Below are 22,034 nucleotides of genomic sequence, written 5' to 3'. Positions count from 1 at the left end.
ATTTTTGTAAAGCTGATCGTGAACGAAACAGTTTTCAGCTATTTATTAAGTGATTTTTGTCCAACTGGTGTTATTGTACCAGTACATTACCTGAAACCACTAAAATATTGCTTGTACTGCAAATACTGCTAATAAATAACTTTCCTAATTTATCTAGGTCACTCTACGTGGACAGCTAACTAACCGTTATAACCATGTTAGCAAAAATGCACCATTGATCAAACGTTTCTAACCATCAACCATGTTGTCCGCCATGTTTCTACGTGTGACGTCAACAACTCGTCAACTCATGCACCACATTTTAATCTGACTTTCCGAGTAGTTTCATCTTTTTAAAAAGCAGCAGAGCATTTACTTCCTGTTTTGGAGGCTCAGCGTCCCAAAACACTGTTCAGCATGAGTATGCATATATGAGCAGACCATTATCATGGTTTCTATTTTTAATGACGCACATTTTGTTATTTTAATTTGTGACAAAATTATCTCGACTCAGCGATCCTCTTTACTTGCTTTTTTTTTCAACCACGCATTTTCATCAGTACCTGGAGTTGGCTCAGTTGTGTTACCATGTGACAAGGTTGTGAATGGTCTCCTTGATCTTTCTCCAGCTGTCTGATTTTAGTGCCTGCATATACTGACTGACTACAGTATACTATAATATATAATGTAATCTGCAGGGAAACAGGGCTGCTGATTCACCCCTGCAGTAAAATACATTTTTGTCACAAAATAGATTAAAAAGGTTGCACTCATTCAATCCTGTTTACATGCACACGCTAATTCCATAATTGCAAATACTGTTTTAATGCATCTTGATGAAAGCATGAACTGAGATATCCCCATAATAATCCAGTTATTGTTATTAAAAATAACCTGCCTTTTAAGAAAAAATTGTGTTTGAAGATTTAATTTCAAAATTTTAATTGACGATGCCTCAAATTAAAGACTGAAGGTGGATTACACAGCCCTGCTGCTAATTAAAGGATACAGGGTTTTAGTTATCTGAGAGGGAAAGATCCTACACTGATCTATTATATGTGAGAATGGAAAATGTGAGGTATTTGAACGTTGCTGTTATACCACACATGCATTTCACATTCCAGTTGGACACATAGTGACAAATCCATGTTCACATTTCATCTGTTTTCCAGTCCTGCCTGGCCATTGCTTCAGACAGCCCATGCACTTGATAAATCATTGTTCAAAATGATAAACAATATGAAATCTTCCTCCTGGACATGAATCTTTTCATCTCTCTCTCTTTTTTATTTGTTGTTGTTGGTGGTGGTCTTTGCGCTTTATCTTTGTGTTGAATTTGTTGACAGGCACTCTGTTCCCAGAATGCCCTCCACAGAGAGTCGGGCTGACGAGAATCCATATGACTTCAGACATCTACTGAGGAAGACCTCCCAGAGACGAAAGCTCATCAAACAGTACTGAACGCATAACTGAACTTTTTTAAAGCCATTTGGCACATAATCTGTCAAAGCAGGTTACACATGATGTGGCAACCTAACATATATCATGCCATATGATGTACGTGTATTTGATTCATCACAGCTTCTTTAAAAACCGTTGAAACTTTATAGTTACAGAAATGAATGCTTTGATTGTAAGTCACCACCAGTGTAATTAATCTAAATGCAGCAAAGACAGGATGAAGGTAAATGTAAATAATAAAATACTACTCCCTTTTAACTTGCTGTAAATGAAGGTTTTATTTATGCAATTTGTAAACTAGACGCAGCTACTTTTGCTCATCAATTTCCTGTTTTTTAGTTTGTGTTTGAGGTTGTCCTTATCCATTTAAAAAGCAACTAGAATTGTGTAAAATATCTTTAGATCGTGTAAATACAAAAGCCATGCTCTCACACTTGAACACTTGGCATTTCGATCCAGTTTTGAAGAACATATCTCTGGAAAATCAGCTTCAGTGTTGTCATGTTGTATGAAATGTACATTCTCCTGTCTGCTATAATCTCTGTTTTGTTCATTTAAACATAAAATATATCAAATTCCTTGTGATGTTTTAATTTGTTGTGCGTTCATTTAGCATAGCTGCGCCCATGTGACAGGAGTTCATTTGGACATGGTAATCTGCAGTTATTCAGCATGTATATTCAGTTATACAATTCATATGAAAACACTGAATTCCTGCAGGTTTTTGGTGGTAAAAAGGGTCCAGTGTATCAGAGGGAGTAAGCAGAAGCAGCTGTGTCATGTTGATATCAAACCAGCTCTTCATGTAGCCTTTTCCATGTTGACTTTGAGCATTTCTTGAGATTCAACCTCTGACCTTTTGTGTGACATTTTAAAGGAGAAAAGCCCCACAGGGAGTGTTAGTGAATCACCAACAACATGCTGACTGCACACACTGGCACAGAAAACTACATACAGGCAAATAAGAAATAAAAAACATAGACAGCAAAGGAACAACTGGGAGTCCAGCTCCCCAGGACCTGCAAGGGATGGGCGAGTATAGAGAAGAAACACTATTGTTGTTTTTACAAATTAAAGAGCTATGATTAAAATAACTAGAACTTTGTAATATTATAGAGAAAGCTAAAATAACTAACACCATCATTGTAAGGTCTCTAGAACCACATACTTATTGGAACCATGCATAAATATTACAGTGGTGTTCAGTTTATCTGAATCAGTCTTTTTTTTTCAGCATTAAATGGTTGTTGGCGATTGCCTTCATAAATCAAATAACTGATGTGGCTCAGGCTGGTTTTGATGCCTGCAGGCGCCGTTTGCTCTCATTCATGGATAAATGATAAGGAAACATGACAGTGTTGGATTGTAGGCCTGATTTCTAGCTGTAAGTGTGTGGAATTATTTTTATTTTTATTTAACTGAGCTTATCCACAATCTACAAACCAGCGCCCGTCCATATTCATACTAGTAAAGAGTACAGAAGCGTTTCATTTAATTTTAGAGGGGGAAACATATTGGATAAAGAAAGTCCTGGATAACAATTGTATTCCACAAAAAGACTGGGAAAAAAAGAGCTAAGTGGAGAAACAAGTAACGAGGAATAAATACTTATGGAGTAACGAGCTCCAGCACTGCGAGGATAGAGGAGGAACCCATGCGCACTTTGTGTACTTGAACCAAGTCTCCTCGCCCCGCTGCTTCCTCCAACGGGGGTGGGCGGTTAGAGCCGCCGGTCTTCAAGAAATAGGCTGGATCTGCAAATGTTGGCCAGATGAATTAGTTGGCATTCACAGTCTGTATGGAGGGAGAGTTCAGCACGCAGGGGACAAGATGCAGGGGATGTATGGAGTCACGACGCACGACGCAACGCAGTTCGTCATGTCCTAAAGTGAATCACGATGGGATATCTGTTGTGACGTGAAATTTAGGTTAGATGCAATTAGACATGGCTTACGTGTCGCGTGTTCACCCGCAGCTGTAGCATATAGCTGCTTATTGAAAGCACTTCCCATCACCTTTTGGCTGCAGTTCATTTTGCTTGTTTTATTTTTGGGGCAAAGCAGACATTTCACTGCGCCTCAACTTACTCTTGCGCTGTATTTGCTATGAAGTGAGGAAGAGTGGCTGCGCTTTGCGTGGAGGCGCAGACTGAGTGCGCCGGTGAAGTCAAGTGTTTGCGGATTTCTCTGGAAGGACGCTGCCCTGCGCTTCGTGCACCTGTGGACACATTAGGTGCTTCTTTTCCACTCCAAACGTTTTATTTTGGGGGAGGCTTTCCTGCAGCATAAAGTGTCTGTCGGATGCACGGCTGGATTGTCAGCAGTGGGAGAGGTCTGGCCAGATTCAGCACCACATCAGCTTTGAACAGCTCCAGGTCGGCGCGTGTGGATGGGCTCTGTCGGTCTCCGTGTCTCCTGCAGCTCCTAACTACCGGCAACAATGGCATCACACGGTTTCTGGTCTCTCGGCGGAGATAATGCGGGGGCCAATACCGGGAGCCAGAGCCCCAGTACGAGTGAGTGGCTTTTTGTCTTCAAACCACCTCTGGTGGACCGGGCGCAGCACTAATTCTTGTGCATTGTCTCTTGCGGGGCGCTGCATTTGGTGCTGCTGCCGCCAGATGAAAACCCAATCAGGCCTGCTGTAGTCGACACGTCTGCTTTGACACCTTTTCCTCTTATTGTTTTACCCCGCAAGACACAAGAATTGAGTCTAAAGGGTTTTACTACAACTTGCATGGCGCTTTTTTGTTTTTCGGCTGCTATGTAAAGTTGGGCTCTGAACCCGAATCATGTTCATCTTTATTTGATTTATCTTCTCTCTTCCAGCCAGGGCTTGGTGCCAAGCGGCGGCCCAGAAATTTCCCGGAGGAATCGGATCGAAATTATGTGGTATGTTGTTTCGTTATTTCACGGCGCAGGGAAATCTGGAGGGGTGGGAGTGGGTGGGGGTCGCTATTTGGGCTACGTGCCCGTTATTCCCATCATTATATTTACGTCCAGGCCGTGTCGACAGGGTAATAAAATATCTCACTGCTGTTTTGTGATTTCCAAAGCGCTGCTCAATGTCGGGGAAGTGGAGAAACCCGCCGAGCCGGCCACCAAGCAGCCGCCGCAGCCGCAGGCTGCAGGCTCCTGCGGCTGCAACAAACCATGCAACTGCACCAAGGCTTCCGTGGGCTTCTCCGACCTCTATTCAACAGGTACAAAAGCAGGCTGTAAACCTGGACCTTTAACCCTGCCGGACTCCTGATCTGTCTCACTGGGTCAGAGCTTGGCCTTGCCGTGGATTGTCGTGAATTAATCAGTGTTAAAATGCCACAAAGAGTTTGTGGTTTGTGGTTTGTTTTGTTGTTGTTGTTGTTGTTGGGTTTTTTTTATTTTTTACAGCGAATGTAGTCGGGTTTTTTTTTTTTAATAAATGGAAAACTGCCAACGAAACCTATGAATTCATAGCATTTGACATTTTGCAAACTGGCTTTTTTTTCAATAGGCTAATCATTTTTATTGATCTGCGTTATTCTTTGTCCCTACCGTGAAAAAAACATAATAAACATAACAAATAAAATGGAAACAAACGACAGAATCCACGCATGTTTGGATGAAATTCATTATTATCTGTATCTGCATATCTACACTTAATATCTGCAATATTCAGTGAGTCACGCTTGACATTGTATTTGAGGTGGTGGACTATTTCTGGAAAGGTCACCTTCAGCAAAATCTCTTGTTTTGAGGTGTTGAGCGTCGCAGAAATCAAAAACTTCCTTCCGTTTTTACAGCTACAAATCTTACCAAATTCCCCGTCTTTTTCTGTTTGTAGGCCAAAAAGGATTTCACAGCAAAATCTCCCTTTTAAAGGCCTACACATATACATCTTAATGTTGCATGAAGATGTACGAGACTCCTCTAACCACATTCACCTTTCCAAGTCCTCCCCCCAAAAAATCACAAAATGTCTTCTTATTTTTTTTTTTTTTTACAGACCTGTTACCTGCCATGGACGGGGACACCAAAACAATGACCTTCCTGCAGGAAGTTGTGGATATTTTACTGGCCTACATCGTGGAGTCTTTCGACCGGGAAACGAAAGTTATTGATTTTCATTATCCAAACGAGCTGCTGCAGATGAACAACTGGGAGCTGCAGGAGGAGCCGGCGACTCTGGATGATATCTTGATCAGCTGTCGCGCTACTCTGAAATACGCCATCAAAACAGGTAGGCCAGGTTGAATGCTGAGACACATGCTGAATAAATAGCCTACCTATGGTAAAAATATTAGGCCATCGGTTTGGCACGATAGGTAATATTCCCCGCTTTGATATTGCACCTTTTAAATTCCTAAAAGGCCTAAATAGAAATAAAAAATGTTTAAATTAAAGTAAACATTTAATAGCGCACTAAAATGAACACTATAAAGGGAAAATTACTATAACCTAAATAGCGCAATGTCAGTGCAATTCCTCACTATGTCACAGAAAATCGGTAACAGATACAGTCTACTAGAAAATCAATAAAAAAATCTTTCTATTTTAATTATACTCACTTTAAGGATATCCTCTAAACATGTATAGTGACAAAACAGAATGAAAAAAATTACAGGAATCTGTCTGTGTTTAATAAATAAATAAATGATGTCTATAAAAAAACAAAAAAATCAACCTAGAAGTTGTCCTCATTTTGCTCCTCATGGCCACCAGACCGATAAATGCAGTGACGCAGTAAATCTGGTTCGCCAAGTAGATAATAGGCTAATAACCAGGCTTCACAGGCCAGCTCCATTATTCTTTCCTGACTGACACACAGCAACAAAAAACACATTTAAATATATATTTTATAGTCTTTTTAACATTTATATTTTTAAAAGGTGTTTATTAATGTGCAGTATTTGTCAAAGATTATGAAGACATTTTTATATTTTACTATGTTGTCATCTGTCTATAACATCCACCTATGGGTGAGTTATACAGTAGCTGTAGACAAATGTATCAACATTAACACTTATCTGCTTAAAACTAGGCTTCATCATAGTGTGTTATAAACCATTAATTGCAGTAGATTATAGTAGTTTATATTCTGCTTATAGGTGATGCACTGGGGGATTTAAAGTGTTACATTTCATTTTTATAATATGGAATAAAGAAAAAGTGTGTCTAATGTAGGCATTCATCATGAACCTGACTTTTACAAATGAATGAAGTCTTTCTTGTTTTGTTTTTTAAAACTTCCAAATATAACTGACTCATTTTCTCTTTGCTCTTTGGTGTAAGACGCAGCCTGTTTTATTAAACAAAAGTGGAAAAGCTCAATTTCCTCTACTAAACTCCTACATGATCCATACAACACCACATGTCTTCATTATTTGGCAAGATGATTTAAAATGTCACTGCAGCTGCATATCTAACCTGCAATTAAAGTGTTCAGAAGATGACAGTTTCTGTGCCTTTTGCACAAATCCAGTATAAACACACACAAAAAAGCATATTTCAATTTTCCTAACACCAGATAGAAAAATGTTGAAATTGCAGCCATCTTACACCCTTCCCCTCCCGTTTTCCCTTTGCTCCTTTTTATTCAGCCCACCCCAGGTACTTCAATCAGCTCTCTACAGGATTAGACATGGTTGGACTGGCAGCCGATTGGCTAACATCCACTGCCAACACCAATATGTAAGTATGTGGCCGGTGCTTCATCATGATTTTAAAGGGTGATAATGTGTTAATGACAATGAGTTCCATTTCCGGTCCATCCGTATGCACTCTGCTGTGCGTCTGCATGGGCTGATAGCAGCTTTTCTTTTTTTCTTTTCACTCAATCATGGCAAATGAAAAGGGTGAAATGAAACGCAGACCCCCTCTGCACCCCTCCCACCTCTGCCTTTTATCCCTCCTCCCCTCACCTCTGATCCCCATGGGGATTCAAGGGGAGAAAATTAGCTCTGAAATTAAATTCAGACTAATCTGAAGCTAATTTTGGTGTGTGTGCTTTTGGGGTGATAAACTCTGCAAGAGTCAGCCTTGGCGACTGTGAGACACCGCAAACTGAGCCTTCTCTTTACAGTGGGGTAGCCTAAACAATTAGTTTTTAGGGCAGCGACGATGATGAAAATGTGACAGCAGAGAGCATGTTTGGGACTTTGAAAATCTCCACGATGTGGAGAATGAACTGTTCAAAATACATGCTGGTACATTTTGTTCAAAGGCATCAGTTGCCTCTTCAGAAATAAAGGACATCTTTAGCACACTAAATATTGTTCTTCATTTATTTGATTTATTTTGTGTTTTATCTACTTCTGCGAGAGCCATCCATTTAAACTCTGAATATGTCCTGAAACAGACAAACTGCAGAGGGGAAAAATGTATGTTTACTGGCTGACTTGCTGTGATGAGTCACATTTTGTGTAACCAGCACCATGTGATGTCCCTTGTGTAACGCAGGTTCACCTATGAGGTGGCTCCTGTCTTTGTGCTGCTGGAATACGTCAGTCTGAAGAAGATGAGGGAGATCATTGGCTGGCCGGACGGGCGAGGAGATGGCATTTTCTCTCCTGGTATGTATGTGAGGCGATGTCAACCCCACCACCCCTCTGTTTCACTAAAAATAGAACTGCCTGTGTGTGTGTGCGAGCTGTAATGTGTCAATTTGCATTTTGATGATATAAATGGAGCTCGTTTCAAAGCCAATTAACATAAAATAATTTCCTTTTTCCACCTTAAGCCCCCACCCCCGTCACCCTCCTGTCTTTAATTTCTGCCACACATTTTCTGTTTGACACATGACGAGGAGCACTCATTGGAGAATTTAATGATTGGCTCTGACATTGTGGACAGTGATTTTGGATGCTGTGTCCTCTCTCGATACGCTCTTGATACGCTGTAAACATTTTTTGTGATTGTTGTTGCTTCATTATTTAAAACATGCAAAGACATTTTTATATTGTGTTACGCTTTGTGTCAGTAAGAAGCCCAGCATCTTCCCCGTGACACCTGCTAGTCACAGCTGTGATGTGGACTGACGCCCACTGGCTGTAAATCACTGAGCCCTGTCTGTCCTCTAGGTGGTGCTATTTCAAATATGTATGCCATGCTGCTGGCCCGCTTCAAGATGTTCCCTGAAGTGAAGGAGAAAGGAATGTCATCTGTTCCCAGACTGGTGGCCTTCACGTCCGAACATGTAGGCATATATGTCTCCCTTCAGCTGCATTGTCAATATGTTTCTTATGAGCAAGATTTTCTTAAATCAAATGTCAAAGATTGTCCTCTCCAGTGCAGGAATAGCTTGAACTTGTTTTGCACAGTAGCTGCGCTTGATGTGTTTTTTGAAAGTGACTTTCACACCACCATTGCTGAGATAACGCTCACATTATGTGTGTCAGACACAGAAGGGCAAAAGGTGACTGGTGTGTCTGTCACATTACATGTCACTGGCTTCGCCCTTTAAAGGACATTTGAAAGATGTTATGAGCAAAAAGCCGTTCAGTAACACACAAACCTTTCAGCATCAAAGCTGTTTGATATATATATATACATATATAGGTGTATTATCTACAGAGTTTCTCTCTCATTGTGTTGTCTCATCTTTCAGAGCCATTTTTCAATCAAAAAAGGTGCAGCAGCTCTTGGCATTGGGACAGAAAGTGTGATCTGCATCAAAGCAGATGAAAGGTAAAGGTTAATATACCAAAAACAGTACAAAAGTGTATTTACAGTTATCAGGTACTTGTACTTTGCTCCCTTTTCTGCTATTTTAGATTTCTACTCAACTACAATTCAGAGGGAAATATTGTTCTTTTACTCCACTACATTTATATAACATCTGCATTTTACGTCTTTTACCTAAGACCACATGGCATAACCCTGTCAAATAAACTATTGGTTTCCAACCTTTTTGGCCTGTGACTCCTTACAAAAAAAGTGCTGTATAGGTTGGGCACTTTGTGAACTTCGCAGATGGTCTAATTTAAAATCACTGTTTGAGCCCCAAACAGGTACAATTATTCAATATTTCATAAATAACAGCAAACTTTTGAGAAAAGTCCAAAAGCTGAAAACAGATTTGTGTATCAGAACTTGGTGTTTTCTTTTTTCCTCTCCCATTAATCATCTCATGACCCCTCAGATTTATCTTTTCACCCTTTGGAGGGGCCCGACCCCTCGTCTGAGAACCACTGGATAAAACTACCCATAATGTATATATAGTAGTTAAAACTAGCTCCACCTCCACCAGCCACAACAGTAAGATGCTGCTTACACATTGATGCTTTAGTATGAACATTCTTATGCTATCATATGTAATAATATATCAAATGAAGGGGCCATTACTTTCAGAACGAGTACTTTAACTTTGACACATGTAGATTTTCCTGATAATACTTACAAGTAGGATTTTGAATGTAGGACTTCTACATGTAACGGAGTATGTTCACATTGTTGTGTTGGTACTTTTATCTGAATACTGAATAATCCACCCCTGAGGAATTCACAAACAGAAACTAAAGCTTGCTCTTGCTTTGCAGTGGTAAACTTATCCCAGCTGACCTTGAGAGGAGAATACTGGAGGCGAAGCAGAAGGTAATGTAATACATACTTATGACTAGAAATACTGTAGTAGACTGATTTTATGCTGTTTAGTCGATTGAAAACATACCAAAACATATTGGCATTGTTGCATCAGTAGTTGCTTTGTGTACAAGATTTTGCGTTTGTGCTTTTGCAGGGTTTTGTACCTTTCTTTGTGAGCGCTACTGCTGGAACAACTGTGTACGGAGCATTTGACCCTCTCATCGCCATTTCTGACATCTGCAAAAAGTACAACATCTGGATGCACGTGGATGTGAGTAAAACAAATAAATTGACCTTTGTGTGCAATCTAAAGGCTGCAGACACAAATCTGCATAAACATGTCCTCATTTAAAACACTGTCATTGCCTTTAACGTCAATATTTATCCACAGTAGGGATTTTAGTGAAGGAATGCATAGAAACAGAGCTCACCAGTGAGTTTGACAAATCTATTATGTCTGCCTCGCCTCTAACTGCTTGCGGTTGACCCAGATAGGAGCCAGCCATTTCCTATCTAACACTGGGGATTAGAAAAACTGGAACAGAGGCTGTAAATCATCTTCTCCTCTGACTTTGCCATCATGGGCCCTCTCACTGAAGGAACTCTATCTATTAATGAAGGTGATTTAGTCCTGACAGGGGGACACCTCTATTAAGAGGCACAAATGGCCTTATCTATCATTCGTCAACTGGCTGAGATGGGAATAACAACATCGTCCTTCGGAGTGTTTTGGCAGCTGCTGCTTTTCTCGGAATATGTGCTTTTGTGGAGGCAGCTACCCGTGAAATAAGTGTGTTTGGTGGCCTTAATAACTCTCAGTAGTGAACATTATGAGGCTGGGGAATCCAGAAATGCTTGCAAAAACATCCACACAAGCGTCTGACATGTAGACCTACAGTACATGTAGACCTTTTTCAAAGCTGGTACCAGTGTTTAGAGTGAACACGCTGATGGCCATCATCAAGAATTTAGCCTTTCTCCTAAATTCATTCCTCTGAGGGTAAAAAGCTTCTGACAAATGGACGAATTAGTCCATCATTCAAAACTGAAATTCTTCAACTGGGCAGCAGCTAACAATTATCTTAAACATCGATTAATTAATGCCCCTAAAGATGTTGTTTATGCTCCTGTAAGACAAAGAGGAGCTGCAAATCCTCACAGTTTAGAAGCTGGATTTTTGCTTGAAATGATTTTAGCAATTTATCGTACATCAAAATAGAAGCCAATTATTCCTCTGTCAACTGACTAATCGGTTAATCAACTAGTAGTTCATATCTAGTCCTCAAAAAACCCCAGATTAAAATACATTTGGCTTTGCAGATCTCAGAGTGACCCTCTGTAGCTATTTAGCTGGAGGAGGAACCTTTGGACCTTTAAAATGACTAGAACATGTTTTATGGAGAAGAGCTGTGACCACATTTGAGGTGGACAACAGCCAGTATACAGTAGCTCAGCAAAAGGTCATGTAGAAACCGATTGCGTTTGTCCACTAAAGAGGGGGATTTTGCATAGCGCTTCTGTAAAGGTCGGCGGAACTTGCAAGAGACAGATTTTTAAAATAATATCACAATCAACATAGCAGAGGCCGAGAACCCTGGATCCTACATTTCCCATAATGCAACTTGATATTACCAATTGTAAGACCCTCCACATGACAAAGCTCCTCCAGAGATACAGAAGCCTTGATACTGTCTGCTTGTTAAATCAAAGGAGCAACTCACAGCTTGTGTGCTACATAACTAATAAGTGTGACATTATCATCTGTCTGTCCTGTCAGGGTGCGTGGGGAGGAAGTCTCCTCATGTCCAGGAGACACAGGTGGAAGCTGGACGGAGTTGAGAGGCAAGTGACATATTTTGGGGCAGTGGGGGCAGTGAACATAAACTGAGGCGCTAACAAGCATTTATAGTAATGATGCATAGTGGTTGTTTTTGTTGACTGCAGGGCCAATTCGGTAACATGGAACCCACACAAGATGATGTCCGTCCCTCTGCAGTGTTCGGCCCTGCTAGTCAGAGAGGAGGTAGGCCTCGACTCAGTTAACAAAATCTCATTGTGACACACTGTGGATGTTTGTTTTTTGTTTTATAGTGGTAATTGTATATTTTCTGGATCTGACTTCACAGGGTCTGATGCAGAACTGCAACCAGATGCACGCCTGCTACCTGTTCCAGCAGGACAAACACTACGACCTTTCCTACGACACCGGAGACAAGGCGCTGCAGTGTGGACGCCACGTGGACATCTTCAAGCTGTGGCTCATGTGGAGAGCTAAGGTAAGAAAAAACATGGAAACGAGCTCTCTTGCTCATATTTCACCTTTTATCCAAAGCAATTCACAGAAAATATTTTAGTGTAAAAGTTAAACATGCTACTTATAAGATTTACCTAATTTCACTGGAGTTAAACTACCCTGGACCAAATCCTTATATTCAAGTCTTTGATATTTAAGCTCCAACAGATGTTTTTATACTTCCTTTCATTTTGTTTTAGCACTATTGTTTCCTGAAAATGTTGCTTTTTGACTAATTATTTGTGCGTGACAGGTGTTTAAGTGTCAAGAGAGTGATTTAAATGCAAATTACAGACATTCTTATCCAATATTTTAGCAGAAAAACACGATGTACACCTGTCTCTTCTCATTTACATGGCTGCCCAAATGTCTTCAGTTTCATTAGTCTCAATAAATGTTTCACAACTACCGATCTTTTCTTTGACAGGGCACTATTGGGTTTGAAGCTCAGATTGACAAGTGCTTGGAGCTGTCTGAGTACCTCTACAACAAGATCAAAGACAGAGAAGGATACGAGATGGTCTTTGACGGGAAAGTATGTCCACATTTAACTTTCACTCTCCACAAAGATTATTCATCCGTAGCCACATAATCAGAGAAAAGTAGCTAAAATTAGTCTGTGTTGCTTCTTTTTCCTCAGTGTAGTCAGTGTCATTATGGGGGACTTGATTGGCACGTAGTGTGCTCTTGCTTTGTGTTGGATTAATGCCATTTTTACCTCTCGCTGCCAGTATAATGTGCTGCTATTATGTTTAATGAATAGCATAACGGCCTATAATTGCTCATATGCATATGAATAGCATGTCGTCTGAAATATCCTCTACCGAACAAAACTACAGCAACACAAACATATGGGGGGATGACGGAGTTATTAAGCTAAAAACCCTTTTATAAAGGGAGTGCTTGGACACCCCGAGTCATTTATAGTGAGAGCTCTTTAATGTTTCAAGGCCTGTTGTTTTCCTGCTGAGCCACAAAAGGCTAAGAGCATCATAACCCAGAGGGTGATGGGGAAAAGCCAAGTCCTCTGGGCCCAGGTGTTCACTTGTCTGTGCCTCCCACTGAGCCATTACATCAATCTGATGTTGAATATACTACCGCCGGACCAGCCCGGCTGTATAAATGAGGCTGGTGTGCATGGCTAGTCAGCTGTTGGTAATGAATGCTTTTCCACTCGCAGGCAGGCGGTCAGGCTGCTCCAGCAGGGCTTCAGATGCCAAAAAATAGAGCTGTGTGGGGCTTTTAGACAGATAGGGAGTATCTGAGAAGGAGGCAGGATACCTGTCTGATGCTGGGAACACCTAATGGATTTCCTTTTTGAGCTGTAAAAAGCCGGTTTCAAACAGAATCTGCTCTGGCTTGGAGAAATGGATGGACTACGGTTATTTTCAGATATTTTTATTTTGAGGTCTCTGTAGGATTTTTAATTTGAGGTATCAGTAGGATTGCAGGAAAGGATGATTGGTAAATACGTATATATTAATGTATAATGCATATGTATTTGTTGGTATATGTTTGCATGTTTGTCAAGTATGTCTACTTGTGCATCGGGCTGGATGTTTTTTTTTTTAAATGAATAATATATTATATATGACATTCATGTTTTATCCAATATTGGTATATATCACAATATAGTAAATGTACACAAAGTGATGTCAGTTAATCAAATGGATTTATTCATTTTCATCCACTGAACTTTTATTCTCAACTTACAGTGTTTGTTTTTTATTACAATGTGCTTAAAAACGTTTTTTTAGACAGCATTAAAATATTACATTATCGCCTTATAAAGTTGGCTAGCATGTTAGCAGACAATTATTTATTTACACATTCGGCAGACATGGAGTAATATTAGCATTCAGTTGTGTGTGTCTGTGTCTCTGGCCACATGACAAATGTAAGTCAAATATTTACTCTTCTTTTAGTTTTGTTTTGGAGTTTACCGACTTTTAGCTACACTGTGTTTAATTGCTAGTTGCTAACTTTGTCTACCCGTCAGTCTGTCGACAGCAGCTGTAGATACTGTATGTAGTGTACAATTCATCACAAGTTTTTAATGACAAACAGCTGCTTGCTAAAATAAATACCCCAATGAGAAATTGAATCTAAACAGTGATGTTGCCATATGACCAAAATAATGAGCTGAAAGACTCCAAAACGCTCCATAAAACTGAGGAGGTTACAATTCTGTGTGGGTTCATCAGGATGAACAGTTCCTTTCGCATTACACATAGACATTTGATCCATTGTTAATAAAAAAAAAAAAAGATAAGTGCAGCTTTGTTGTGTTTAATTACAATGTGCCAATTGATCATTCAAGTTTTCTCAACATTTGTTTTTATAGCACCTTTGAAATTGTTCTATATCTTATCGCATCAACGACAAGAAATATTTAAGTTCTACACATAGGCCTAGTGGCTTTAATTTTAATTACTGAATTTTTTATTTTTTAACACATCATATCATCGTAAAACAATTTCCACTAAAAGTCAGTAATATTTAATTATTTCCCAGCCCAGACTGTGCATGTTTTTGTTTATGCACAACTATCGCACTTTCATTCCTCTTGTCTGTTGTTCCCACAGCCTCAGCACACCAACGTCTGCTTCTGGTACCTCCCTCCTGGGATCCGCTACATGGAGGACAAAGAGGAGAGAAAGAAACACTTGCACAAGGTGGGCGAGCGCCGATAAGAAGCCTGACATTAGCGTCTACAAAAAACAACTTCCACTGCACCTTTCTTTTACCCAAGAGCCTGTCATTCCTATCCTGCTTGACCATCGCATGTCCTCCTCATTAGGGACAACCTGAACGTCCACTAAGGATAAAAACAATTTAAAAACATCGCCGTGCACGAGCTGTACTTAAATTGTGATCTTAAAACGCTGTCACAGAGGAAGCGTATCACAGGCCAGGCTTGGAGGGATTGAGGCTACTCAGTTAGCGGCGGCCAGTCAGAGGATCCCATAGCAGCAGGGGCCTAATAATTGACAATTAGCACAAACCAAGGTTGTACGTGCCCACCATACCAAGAGCTCTCTCCTCTCTCTTTCGCCATACAACCACCCACCATAAATCATAGGACATTAGATTTAGATTTCCTTTTGTTTTCCAACGTTTTAATTGGAAAAACACAGTGGATATGCCTCAGTGAAGGTAAAGAGTGTTTGGCCAGCTCACTCTTTTCCACAGACTCTGACACTAAGATCGAGGGATGATGTAATGTTGCCGATTAGCTCGTTAAGGACAAAGGGGCTTTCCTCGTTTTCCACTTGCTGTAATGACTACTCCTAAAGGACAAGGATAACTGGAAAATTGTCAAACGACTGATTTGACAGAAATCTGCAGCTGCTGATTGATTATTTTACAGGCCTGCCAACTGCAGCGGGACACCTGCAAGAGATTTAGAAGGAATGACTATGCGATGAGATCTACAGCACTGCAGCCCAGAGTTAGAAGAACTTTACTTTACTTTATTTCAGTAAAAGTAGCTATACCACGGTGTAGAAATCCTGTACAAGATAAAAAATATGCAAGATAATAATTGTATTTGAGTTATTATTGCAACACGATTAGAAAAAAAGAAACTACTGTTACTTTTGTCCCGATGCAATTTACAAATTCATCATTCTTAGTACATGAAGACACATAAATCCCAGCATACTTTAGGTGGAAACACTTGTTAATGCTAAAAAAAGTACAACTAGTAAGGACAGAAGTTAATAAATGTAGTAAAGTAAAAACTACAATATTTTCCTCTAAAATGTAGTGAAGTAAAAGTATAAAGCAGCATATATATTAGATATACTTAAGTAAAACACAAGTGCCTTTAAATGGTACTTGAGCAGATGTGCTGACTTTCCACCACTGTGTAATTTTCTATACACAACTAACTACTCCAGCAGGCTAAAATCATACAAATATGGTTGCTTGAACCTTGCTGAACCTAGAGTGAGTCACAGTTAACTTAAGCCCATAATCTGTCGCTGCAACAAACTGTCGCCTCAAGTTTTGAATCTCATGTGCATACACTTAAGTTGATTATAGTTCACAATACTGTGACCTTTACTGCACCAAATGTGGCAGTTTTAATAGCTCTCCCATAGCATTCACAAAAACGACAAGCCCTAAAACGATGGTCCAAAACAAGGAGTGTGAGTTTCAAACTTGTAATTGAATCTGCCACAGCTCATCACAGCACAGAATCCACACCGCCATCAAGACTGTCGCAGTTTACTCTCTGAGATAACCTCTCAACTTGACGGCAAGCAGTCAGAGTCCTGTGTGTGCTGGTCTGGTGTCAGATTTAGCTGTCAGACTGGTGGGAGATAATTGACTACATGGACCAGGATCAAAGTAGTCTGAGGAGAAAATAAGACATTAAAATGGCATTTAAAGAGTCAAGAGAGGACATGATGAAGGCATACAATTGGTCATTTACCACACAATCACTACTCACTCAATCTTTGGTTTATTGCCTTTTTAAATTTGGTTCATTTAGATTCACTCTGCTCATTTCCAGGTAATGTAGTGTTTATAACCTGCTAGCTTTCTATTTAAACTTCATTTTTACCCTCCACCATACCTTCCTTTGTGTGTACTGTTTGAAATGTATTTTTATTGCAGATTGTTTGAATGAGGACTGACTGACTTTCAACATTTTCATACTTTTTACGTGCCAACAGAGTTCAAACTGCATTGTTCTCCCTGTGCCAGGAACAGTTTGACATTTTGAGAAATGCCTTTATTTGCTTTCTTGCAGAGAGATCGATGAGAAGATCAATACCAATGATTGTCAGTTAAATATTATATAGCTTACATAGCTTAGCTTACTGAAAACTCTGTCCAAAGTGAACAAATTTCCCCTATCAGCACCTCTAAATATGAAATGTCGAGGTTACTTAGAATAGGTTTTTATTGCCTGATTCTGGGATCAGTTCTCAAAACCAAAACTGTAGCTTTAACATCTATTATGATCATAAGTCTGACTGTGAATGCATTCAAAACTTGACCGTACGAGCTTATTTCATCAGCGAGTTTTACAGTATCTGATTTTCTTCTTAATTCATGCTGTACTTATTATATCTTTCAGGTGGCTCCAGTAATAAAGGCCAGGATGATGGAGTACGGGACAACCATGGTTAGCTACCAGCCACAAGGGGACAAGGTCAACTTTTTCCGCATGGTGATCTCAAATCCTGCTGCTACCTTCGAGGACATCGACTTTCTTATTGAGGAGATTGAACGACTCGGCCAAGATCTATAAGACTCATCTCACCAAATCCTCCTTTACTGTCCCTCCTTGACGGATGAATTGTTTGTCGTGAATGTACTGGTAAACCTTTTCTTTTCTCTCTCTTTCCTCCAAAGTCACATATTTAAGAGTATATTTGAGAAAAAAGATACACCAATATATCCATATATTATGTATTGTAGCTTTGCTGTGGACTTGCTTGGTCCAAAGCTATGTAAAAGTGCTTCTGTCTGCCTCTCCTATAGTGTAGTAGATCCCAGAGTAGTGTAAGTGATGTAACTTTATATGTACTGTGTGAAATGAAACGCTTGTGCAATAAGTCGATGAGGAAGAGTTTATTTTTGAATCATTTTCCGGTTGCCGAGTATGTTGTTAAGTGCCAAACGTGGTTGTGTTTTATTGTAACTTTATATTTTAAACTTCTGGTTCAAAACAAAAAAAAAGCACTTCACCTTACCTCAGCTTAATCAACTGCCTCTACATCTGAACATAGTACTTCGCGCAGTGATTTTGAACAATATTTTCTCTTGATGGTGATGAAGAGCAGTACCAGCACATGTTAAATACGAATCCCAACCAGAACAGGCCATTGTAGGGAATTGGAAATGTGCACAAGAGATGGCAAGGAAAAGATTTCCATCAAAATTACATAACAGTAAAGCATTTATGAAGGCTTGTCGGTCCATCATGCATTACCTCGGCCTCTGACAGTTTGGTCTGCAGCTTATGATGCTAATTTAATGTTGTTGCATATTCCTGCTGACACTTTCTACTCTTTTTACACACAATACTTTCTGGTGTATTTAAAGTGGTAAAGGCTTGTTAAACCTATTTGTTTAATGTCACCAGTTACGTACACATATCAAAATGGGTACCATTTTCCAACCAGGCTGTATATTTAGCTGTGCTGAGTGTGCATTATGTGTTATAATGATGATCTTACATGAGAATAATCAACACGTCAGAGGTAACATGAAGTTATAATCCTTAAGAACCCCATTTTTGCTACAATTAATAACCAACATTTGTTCAGCAATAGCCATTCAAAGTTAAGGCGTCCACCTTAACCACTCTGAATTCAAATTGTGCAGCCATGGACAAGGAATTCACTGGAAATTTTATTTTAAGTAATGAATCAAATTCTAATAATACAAAGTGTTATGTCTCAAAACCATTAATTAATGATCTTGCAATTTTTGGTTATTATTGTGTATGCTAGGCAAGGCTGCATTACCAACAGGCAAAATGAGCAACTGCCAAGGGGCCACTACAGCCCCAGGTCACTGCATGTCAACTGGTATTGGTAATTTGATTAATTGCACATTTGCCACACTAAAGAACAATATCGTTTAAAAGCAAATTCTCGCCCTGATTAATCAAGCCATGATGGAGCTTTTTGGGCCAGTTGGCATCACATGACCTGCAGTACCAACTTTGGCCACTACTCCAAAATCCTCTCGACTGACATTTTAAGGATTATAACTTTAAAGATGTAAACCTTTTATCTACAGTACCGTTATGAGAGAGCCTATATGTCAGTGGTGTATTTGAGCAAGCACTTAATGAAGGATGGAGCATCTGAAGAAACTGGAAACGGGGCAATAATAGTGTTTTGTCTGAATATAGGAACTCCACCAGATCACTTGCACTTAAATTATTGAGGGAGGAGAAGTGTCCCTTTGCATTGCAACTGAGATTTCCTCTTTATTCATTCACAAGCAATATTCAAGTATGGGTCCAATCCTTATACCCTGCAAAATATCAACAAAAAACAGTGAATTCAAGTGTACAATAGTTAATGATAATCAAGTTTCCTACTACGCACAGTAGTTAGCAAAAAAACATCTTCAAAATATGCTTTCTGTAAGCAGGTTAGTTGAACCCTGATTTAACAAGCAGAGGTTCTGTAGCATTTTCATTAGAATAAGTTAGAAAAGCACAATTTGCTCAACATGGTCGGTCAGTGTACAATCACTTTGATCATAGATTGTAAATAGTATTTCAAGATGTCCTAAGTACATATCTTTGTGTATACATAGGTGTATATAAGACATATAACCAGAGACTATTTGTGAGGTAAAGTTATTCATATTTTCTCTATCTCCAGTGTAGATTACCTGTATTTTCATCCTGTTTGTCCAAAAGGCTTTTTTCCTGTGTGTATGTGTCAGATACCTGACTTGGTTTTTGACTCTTCTAGCTATTTCAAAGAAAACATGTTTCAGGGACTGGCTTTAAAGAAATGGACAGTCTTCACCTTGGAATACTTTTGAGTCTTGCTCAGAGACTCTGGTGTTTGGATTTTAAATGCAAAGCCATTTTGACTCTGAAGCACTGCATTTTTTGTGCACAAGTGATACTTGACAGTATGTGCCGATGTGTACCTTAATGTGTCTGTAACTGTGTTGCCTTAGTAAACATTTGCCAGTATTGTCTAGTTTTCCTCCAGTCGAGGAGGTTGTGCACTTTAGAGTATACACATGACCTAATAACGTGCAATGTCCAATGGTTGTTCATAAGTTGATGTTTAAAAAAAATTGTCAAAAATGTAACTTAAGCTCTTTGGTCTGAATGTGTCAAGAATCGACGGTCTGTTGGAAATGAAAGCATTTAATTTTTTGCAGATTGTAGATATTATAAAGCTTCTTGTTTAACTGTCTTGCATCCCGACAGAGAGTACCCAATAGTTTGAAATGCTCTTTAGATTTATTTGTCCCAGTTCTGTTCATTTCCTAGATAAAAATGGCGAAACACACTGTGACACAGACAACATCAGATTTATTACAAAGGAATCTCACTGTGGTAGTCTTTGGAAAGTCTTTGTTTCTCTTGCTGCTGCTGCTAGACTTGCTTCCTTTGCACGTGCATGCAATGCCTTGCCTATCCAGCTTGTCTCCTATATACCTATTTCTATATATATACATATTTATACATATATACAGTATGTGTAGCTCCTGTAATTAGCTTTAGTGTCCAATGTATAGCTTTACCTGTAGATTAGTGCACTGTCGCTCTAGCCTTTACATGTGATCTCTGTGTCTTGGGCTTCCTGTAAATGTTTCTTCGTGCTGCAAGCATGCTAACCTCGCCTAGCATTGTAATCCTCTCCGCGCTTGATCTGACTATCTCTATCCTCTGTCTTTCTCTTCTGCTTGAAGACTGTCGCAGCTCAGAACCTAGAGTATTATATCTATATGTGTAGTCCCTCAGCATGTCTCTCTGAAAGCTATTCTCTGCTCTGCACCTGTATGACCGTTTCTCTCTTTCTCTTACGCTTTGCCCTCTGGTAGCAGTGACAATTGTGCTTTCCTATAACATTTATTGGCTACCCGCTGTCGTTCTGTTTGTGTATCTGAAACAATATGTTGACTCGTGTCATGGTGCCACAATGTCGCCATTTCTGGTTTTGTTTCGCCGAGGCCCTTGACTCCATGGGATGTACGAGAAACAGAATTAAAAGGATTTAGACTCAATTGTCCTTTAACACAGAAGTATAAAAAAAATATCACCTGGTTTCTTGCTTACAGGAAATGTTTGTTTATGAGAACAATTAAAATCCCTAGTACTCAGAGTGCAGTTTATTTTAACAATATGGTGCAATTTTGAATCATATTCTGCAAATTGCTGTGCTAGTTTCTCTAAAACATTCATTTGTCCTGAACTATATGTTACCATTGGGAAAATAAAAATAAATATTGTTAAAACAAAGATTATTGTATTCTTCTGTATTTCTTCTTCTATCCTTTAAAATACAACATTTTTAAAAGCTAAGTTTGTTGTGCTTCATACTGTAGCACAGTGTTATGTGAACAGAAGAGTTGAAATTGTTACATAAACTGGTGAGAAAGTCCTTGAACAGCAAAGTGGGACATGAAAAGTGGCACTTTCACAGCACCACAAGGTAAGGATGTTTCCCCACTAGTCATGTTTATGTAATTTTTTTCTGACCTCCAAGATCGTTGTTATAGTGCCTCTCGAATTATCCACTGATGCTAATTACAAAGCAGCACATTTGCATAGAGAGAGAGGGTTTGTAATCACTGCCTGTAGCAAGGTTTCTAGATTATGTGTCTCATTCTGTGAGACTCAAAAAACGCTGCACTTGTGTAATTACATGCAATCAAATACAATAACCTTTCAAAACTAGTACTTTTATGGTATTTTTATGAAATATATAACATTAAACTAAGACAATATTACCTTAAACATAATTACTGATTATGTACAGCATAAAACATAGTATGCAAGCAGTAGTTCATTTGCACTGCACATTTCATACCAGGGAAAATGGCAATGTGCTTCACTGACAAGTAAAGAGCATTACATGTACAGGTATACAGAGATACTAACTAGTAGTCAGTAGTCAAAGCATATTAAAACAAACAACAATATGCATTCCAATACAACACCATAAACTAAATTTGAACACTCACACAAAATATCAAAATAATGATGATAATAATAAAAGCATCACAGGTGTCAGTAA

The 22,034-nt window shown here is 39.3% G+C and overlaps 2 protein-coding genes across 2 annotated transcripts in view; both read left to right on the top strand.

The window, feature by feature from the left end:
• The window catches only part of myo3a (myosin IIIA), a 62,115-nt gene extending 60,128 nt beyond the window's left edge, over positions 1–1,987 (top strand). Inside the window, exon 35 of the mRNA XM_038731479.1 lies at positions 1,326–1,987. Within this exon, the coding sequence (XP_038587407.1) occupies positions 1,326–1,440 (115 nt within the window). The 3' untranslated portion in view covers positions 1,441–1,987. The remainder of the gene's footprint in view (positions 1–1,325) is intronic.
• A 1,124-nt stretch (positions 1,988–3,111) lies between these two features.
• Positions 3,112–21,256, top strand: gad2 (glutamate decarboxylase 2). The gene is made up of 16 exons (XM_038731464.1): positions 3,112–3,955; positions 4,269–4,331; positions 4,496–4,642; positions 5,425–5,658; positions 7,019–7,109; positions 7,878–7,990; positions 8,498–8,613; positions 9,025–9,104; positions 9,956–10,010; positions 10,156–10,272; positions 11,779–11,843; positions 11,946–12,024; positions 12,128–12,277; positions 12,722–12,829; positions 14,880–14,969; positions 17,387–21,256. The coding sequence occupies exons 1-16, from the start codon at positions 3,880–3,882 to the stop codon at positions 17,558–17,560; spliced, it is 1,758 nt and encodes a 585-aa protein (XP_038587392.1). The 5' UTR covers positions 3,112–3,879; the 3' UTR covers positions 17,561–21,256.
• The last annotated feature ends 778 nt before the right edge of the window (positions 21,257–22,034 follow it).

Source organism: Micropterus salmoides, unplaced genomic scaffold, assembly GCF_014851395.1.
Source record: "Micropterus salmoides isolate LMB-PRFRI ecotype aquatic unplaced genomic scaffold, ASM1485139v1 Ms_hic_scaffold_1, whole genome shotgun sequence".
NCBI classification, from domain to species: Eukaryota; Metazoa; Chordata; class Actinopteri; order Centrarchiformes; family Centrarchidae; genus Micropterus; species Micropterus salmoides.
The sequence above is the reverse complement of the archived record's forward strand: the minus strand, read 5'-3'. Positions and strand labels throughout refer to the sequence as shown.